Source organism: Paroedura picta, chromosome 14, assembly GCF_049243985.1.
Source record: "Paroedura picta isolate Pp20150507F chromosome 14, Ppicta_v3.0, whole genome shotgun sequence".
NCBI lineage: Eukaryota > Metazoa > Chordata > Lepidosauria > Squamata > Gekkonidae > Paroedura > Paroedura picta.
Window position 1 is genome coordinate 17,842,550 of NC_135382.1, and position 6,658 is coordinate 17,849,207.

At 54.6% G+C, this 6,658-nt stretch overlaps 1 protein-coding gene across 1 annotated transcript; it reads right to left on the reverse strand.

Annotated features, from left to right (window-relative positions):
- Positions 1-684: 684 nt before the first annotated feature.
- On the reverse strand, positions 685-5,655 carry CDKN1B (cyclin dependent kinase inhibitor 1B). The gene is made up of 3 exons (XM_077310099.1): positions 4,986-5,655; positions 3,847-3,977; positions 685-2,037 (listed from the first exon to the last, which is right to left on the reverse strand). The coding sequence occupies exons 1-2, from the start codon at positions 5,416-5,418 to the stop codon at positions 3,859-3,861; spliced, it is 552 nt and encodes a 183-aa protein (XP_077166214.1). The 5' UTR covers positions 5,419-5,655; the 3' UTR covers positions 685-2,037; positions 3,847-3,858.
- Between the last annotated feature and the right edge of the window lie 1,003 nt (positions 5,656-6,658).

The following is a 6,658-nucleotide window of genomic DNA, read 5'->3' on the forward strand; positions in this document are numbered from 1 at the left end:
TCTATTTGCTGTGAAGTTCAAAGGGCAACGTAAGACTGGTATTATTCCTCCCGAACTGGAGTCTATTTCTGCTGCCCTACAGCCGCCTCAGCAGGTCTGCGTCCAGGCCAAGCCTATAGTGTCTTAAAAGAGAGAAAACCTATCTAATCCCTTCAACGAGGGAGTTGTTAGTCCTATTGGATGCCACATATACAGTCGCCTCCTCCAGGATTCCACAGAAGTTACAGAGCAGTGTTTTGGGGCCTCTATTCCTGCTAGGTGTGCATCCCAAGGAAATGATGGCTATTGCACATTTTGTTCCTCGCATTTAATCCTGCCCTTTTATCCTGACTCTGGGTTCTAGGCCCCTGCAGGAGAAACTGTGGACTTTCCTCTCCCATGAACTGTGATGACTGCTAAGCAAGTGATGTTTCCTTCATGCTTTTTGGGGGGATATAGTTGGAGGGGATGTGTGGTTGGGGAGTTCTTTCCCAGGTGAAAAGTAGCAAGTTCCAGCAATGTATTCTACCTTTCCTCTCCCTCTTAGCTTTCCAACAGACTTCCGCCCACATCCATCACTAAAGAAATACAGGAAGAGAAAGCAAGCAAACAGTAGAAGATTTTCCTGTTGAACTTTGAAATGGGGGGGACAGCCCCCCCCTTCCCACCCTAGCACTAGGATTTATGAACTACACAACAGCAATGTCATTTAATATATATATTTATATTTATATATGGCAGTTTTCTTTATTGATTGCTTGATGTAAAACAATATCAGTTGGCAACTGTTTTCACACATTATAAAAAAAATATTAAACTTGGCTCAGTCTGCAATCATATAAGGACAGCCATATTAATTAACAAATTCCCCCCTCAAAAAAACAAACCCAAAACTAAAACAAAACCCTACCAAACAGCATTTACAAATGCAAACACACACGCACGCACACAAAAACTGCCACTTTGGCTTTATGGGAAAATATCTTATTCTAGATTTTAAAAAAATCTTTTAACATAAATAAGTTAGTATAATTTTCTCAGTGTCTTTACAAAGTTATGTACACAGGTACATTTCAAAAATTAATTATTTAAAAAAAACATACAGGAAAATTTTAAAATACTGTTGAAAGATGTATTATTTTGTTGTTGTTGTTGTTGTTGTTTACCCACCTGCAGATATGAGAAGTGAGCAAGAAGAAAGGAGGGCAAAAAAATCAGGGCTCTGTTGATTGCCCCTCCCTTTCCATTCCAATCATGAATTCAAAATTATTTTTGAAATTATGTAAAATATTATAGATAACATTAGAGAAAGAAATGTAAAGCCCCCCCCCAAAAAAAAACAGCCCTTTATTCTGCTACATAATCAAAACAGAGATCCTGCGCACAGATTTACAGGATCCCATGCAGTATTCTCCCACAGAACTTAGTGTGCTCTTCCACACTCACATTCATTCTGTGGGGTGGGGGGTTGGCAGGAGAATTTCCTGTAGGAATGTGCCCTGAACAAGGAGAAATTCCACCAGCAAATTCTGTCCTTTTGCCATAGCCCATGTTAATGCACTGATATTTTGTTTTGGAAAAATTCTGGGCTCCTTTGAGATAGGGATATCCTTAGAAACCATTTAAAAACGCAGTCCGTTTCCCCCCATACAAATCCCCTGCTTTCTGGTTTGAGAAAGCAGATTTCAAACCCATCACCTTGGACTATTCCCAAACCTTCCAAGAACCAAGGCAGAGAGAAGGGGGGCGAGAATGAGGATGGGGCAGGGGTTGATGTGCTACATACAGTAAAAACTATATACACAGGTAGTACAATGAAGCAAATGAGGAAACTCCTAATTGCAGAATGCTACATCCAAGGCTTTTAAGAGGCAGATCTTTTATGAGTGCCTGACTTTAGTGTTAGGTGTGATTTGTTTCAGTGCTTGCAAAGAGTCCTCCATCCCATGGAGAAACAATGATATGTTTTCGTTTTTCTTTCTTTTACGAACTCTTCATCTCCCTTGCTTCGCAAACCCACGGCCTCCAACGAACAAGGAAATGACTCTCTTCTGGATTCTGCAATTAAAGAAGGAAACACATAAGTTGGGAAGGGACACAATTGTTCATTTCAAAGTTATGGGACAAAGTGTCCCGATGGAGGGTTGCCGGGTCCTCCCTGCCCATAGGCGTGGGGTTGCTGGATCCAGGTTGGGAAACTCCCGGAGGCTTGGGCTGGAGTCCAGGGAGGACATAGACCTCAGTGGGGGACAATGCTTAGAATCCACCCTTCAAAGCAAGACACTTTCTCCATGGAGTTTGGAGATAAGCTGTAATTCAGGGGAGGGGGGAGGACCTCTAGGTCCCACCTGGAGGCTGGCATCCCTGGCCCATACTGACAATGCAACAAGAGAACACCCTTCTAGCGAGGCAGGAGAAAAACTGTAGAGCTCCCAAGTTCTGCTAGAGGTAGTTGGCTTCAACTGGCCAGATAAAACCAGACTCTGGATCTCAGAAACCTCCAACCTCTGGCAGGATCCGCCCACAGCCTGTCAGGTCTTTGACTTATTTACACAGCACCATCTCTGGCGAGAGATTCCCGAGCCAGGAGACCCGAATCAGCCTGCAAGGAAGGTACAATTGGAGAGGAGGGGGAAGGGCCGTGGCCCAGCTCCATGGCCCAACCCACCGGTTCCAGCCAGGGGAACAACATTTTTGGAACGGAAAAGCTGGCGCAGGTCCCCGCAGGTGGAATGCGGCGACGTTGGGACGGAGGCACCCCCTCAGAAATGCAATGCGCTGCATCTTTCTTGTTTTCCAGGAGCAGGGGAGGAACGGAAAACAAGTGTGGGGGAGGGAGCCTGCCTCACGCCCCTCTTTAATGGGATTGGTCCACCAAAATGCTTTCACTTCCCTTTCCAATATCCAAGTAAACAATTAGTAGTAGTTCAACTTTCACACATGTGCTGCTCCTCTGGGGAGCAGGAGTTGTTTCTTCCCACTGTCCAGTTTCAAACTTCTGCTCTTCAACCAAACTGCTAATCGAGACTTGAGAACTTTCCGAGAACGTTCCGGCTCTGGAAAGCTCCCTGCCTGGACCCGCAACTCCCATCCTCCTGCCCCGAGCTGCAGGTTTATTGCCAAGGCCTTTTGGCATCACCCTCAAGTCAAAGCCAGGAGGAAATGCCCACAATGTAAGGTTTTTCAACAAGCCCACCTGGTTTCAGCCACTATGACACCCTCCTCGGATCTCTCATCCCCATCAACAGGAGTGCAGTCCTGCACCCAGTAGCCTGCTTCTGAGTAAACAGAACCAAGCATGAAGCGGTGTTTAAGGAGAGCAGACAGCATCTCCCCTTGGCAAAGGTCTGCATTCTGGGGGGGGGGGGGGGTAGCAAAAACCGGGCCGTTGTTTTGGCAAAGCAAGGCCTTCCCTTTCACAAGCCTCTTAAGCTCCAAGCCAGAGGAAATTGCTTTCTTGCCGTTCGAGCGCCAGCGCAGTCATCAAACAAATATTTTCAGCGGGCTGATTAACATTCACGCAGCCCGGTTTTGTTTTCCCAAGCCCACCTTAGTTGTGCAACTTTGCTTTCAACTCCCACGGAAACCTCGGGTTTTGGTGAGGGGGGGGGTGGATCAGGCCACAGGTGTGTTTAAGGCAGCAAAACAAGACCCACCTCCCCCACCCCCAGCTCCGTTTCGAAACGCGCCAGCTGTGCAGCAAGTGAAACCCAGCGTGCAAATAGGAAAGGTTGACCCAAGCCCTTCGCTCCCCCGGAGCGTTCTCCCAGCGCCAATCCTGGCAGGGACGGGCGTTTGGAGACGGCCCCCACCTTTCCTGCCAGCGACACAACTTTCAACCAGATGCGAGCAGGAAGGGAAACCCACCGAATAAACAATCTACGTCTGATGCCGTCTCGGGCTGGATTTCTTGGGTGTTTGTTCCACTGAGCTGGCACTGGGAGAATCTTCTGGAATTACCTCGGTTGCATTGGCTCTTTTGTTTGGATGAGAGGAATCTGATGGGAGGGGGGAGAGTTAGGGGAAGAAAAACACCCATAAAGTAGGGGAAACATATTTTATAAAAAAATACCTTTGCTGCTCAGTGTTGTGATCCACGCCAAGGTTAGTGCTAAGGGAGCTCCGGAGAAACACAGCTCAGGGGAAATCTCCCATTCTCCCCAGACATTAAGCATGGCCCATTTGTCACAGCATTATGGATAGGGGGGGGGCAATGGGGGTGGAGGACATAGCAGATGGTTTGGCCCCCAACCAGCCCCTCCATTGCCTTGGTCAAGACACTAATTCAAATGGCTTGTTCTCCCCCTTGCCTGGGTCACACTGTACTGGCTTAAGAAATTCTGAGCACTGATTTTCTCCCCCAGGCCCTACCTGTCCCAAAGCAAGGGAGTCCCGAGTCCCTGAATAAACTGACAGGCCTCCTGTAGTCTTGAGCCAGCTTTGTCCCAAAGGTTTTGTCAGGGCTGAACCCCAGAACAGCCCAGCTTCCCTCTGGCTAGGGCCGTCCCACTGAAATGGGCCCCCCTGCCCCAAATCTTGTTTGGAAGTCAGTGCTTGTTGATTTCAAGACACCCCCAAAGTTCAATTCCAAGTCTTGGGGGTCCATCCTTAACAGGGCTTCCACTTTCCGGAGCAGCCCCTCTAGGCAGGTTTTATGCCACCTTTTATGGGACAGCCAGCTAGCAATCCCTCTGCCAATAGGATCATGACCCTAAACTTCTTGGAAGAAGAGCACCGAAGCCAGTCCGGGATGAGAGTGGAGAGCTCCGCTCACTACTGGCTTTCTAGGGAGGTCGGACGGAGCTAGGAGATGGAGCCTCCAGGTTCAGAAGCAGTCTACCGCTGAATTGCAGAAGCCGAGTCTGAATAAGGGGGCTCCATGCCCAGGGGGTTCGGGGGCTTTCCGAGGCATCCGGCTGGCCACTCAAGGAGGCAAGACGGTGGGATCCACTGCGCAAGGGAACAACCCCCGGGGGAGCAGAAGCAGGGCGAGGAAGGCGCTTTACCGTCGGGGTCGGCGGCGGGTCGCTTCCTGGGTCCGGCGCCCAGCTCGGCGGGCGCTACGACGGCGGCGGCGACGACGGCGTTCCTGGGCGGCTCTTCGGCGGCGCGTCCGAGCGAGCGGCGGCTGCCGTCGGGCTGGGCCGGGGTTCGGCGGAGCCGGGGGGGCCGGGTGTAGAAGTCGGGCAGAGCGTCTTGGGCCACGGCCCGCCACTCGTACCTGCCGTCCAGGGGCTGGTGGCGCTGGAAGTCGAAGTTCCACTTCCTCCGGCTGGCGTCGGCCAGGTCGCGGCGGTGCCGCTGCAGCTCGCGGGCTAGCTCGTCGTGGTCCACCGGGCCGAAGAGGCTGCGGCACGCCGACGGCTTGGGGTAGTCGGCCTGCCGGGCTTCCATCCGCTCCAGCGTCGGGCTGCCATTGGAGAGGCGGACGTGGGACATGGCTCCGGGCGGGCCGAGGGCAGGGGCGGCGCGGGAGCCGAGCGCGCGTCGACCGGGAGCCGCAGGCAGAGAGTGCCGCCGCCGCCGCCGCCCGCGCCTTGCATAAGCCACCGCCGGCCAGGCGAGGCGAGGCGGACCGGAGACCGACGGGCCCCGCCGAGGGAGGGCCGGAGCCGAACCGAACCGAACCGAGCGGGACGCCCCGCCGGAGCACCTCTGCCCAGTCCGCCGCTGCCGCCGCTGCTGCGTCGCCGAGCCGCCTGCAGAAGAGCCGAGCCGAGCGGCGGCAGCCTTGGCGAGCGTCGCTGTGCCAGCCGCGGGCCGATGTCAGAGCTGGGAGGGAAGGAAGGAGGCAGGCAGGCAGGCAGGCAGGCGGAGAGGGAGGGAGGGAGGGAGGCTGGCGGGGGCTTGGCTTGGGCGGGGGCGGGAGGTTTTCGTAAAAGGTCGGGGGGGGGAGAGGGAGGGAGCGCGCGAGGCAACACGGAGGAGGCGAACCCGCAGCGCACCGAGCCTCTTTCCCCCACTTGCCCAATATGGCGATTGAAGGGAGGCTGACGGAGAAGGAAATGATTGACACGGGCCGTCGATTTAAATGGGGGCGGCGCACAATTGGCTCCGGCGCAGGGCGCCGCCCCCGTCGCAACGCTCCGGCCTGGGGCGAGGCCAGCGCCGCGTAAAGGTGGCCCGGCCGAGAGGGAGACGGCGCGGGAGGCGGCTGGGCGGTGCGGACGCGCGGCGAGCCTCCGGGAGCGACTCTGGCGGCTGGGGCTGCCAACCTCCGGGCGATCACCCCCTGGAGAGCGCGGGAGCTTCGGAGGGCAGGCTGAAGGGCGTCCGGCGTCCTCCTTCCGCGGGGCAGTCTGCAGGACTTTCCCACGCCGCAGTGGGCAACCCGAACTGGGAAGGTGCCAGCGGCGCGCCCCGTCCCCAACTCCCGTGGAGGGGTGCCAGGGCCCCTCCTTGCCCCCCCCCACTTGCCTCCCTTGCTGCACGACTGCAGACTGGGAGGTGTTGAACTGGTGATAAGAGCTCACGCACCCGCTCCCTCTAGGGCCTGGACCCCTGGCAGCGGCTACAAACAACCCCCCCCCCCCACACACACACGCACACCACTGCCCCCCATCTGGTGTTCTGGTCACTGCTGCCTCTGGTGCTGTGCAAAGGCCCCTAAGGAAATAGCCTGGGCTCCTGTGAAGCCCTTTCAGACCCTAGCCCAGGCTGCCTGCAGCCACCAGTGTGA

Coding starts and splice junctions, on each gene's coding strand:
- CDKN1B (XM_077310099.1), bottom strand. CDS start 5,418: ATGTCCCACGTCCGCCTCTCCAATGGCAGCCCGACGCTGGAGCGGATG. Junction 3,978..4,985: donor ACCCGCCGCCGACCCCGACG/GTAAAGCGCCTT, acceptor CCCTCCCATCAG/ATTCCTCTCATCCAAACAAA.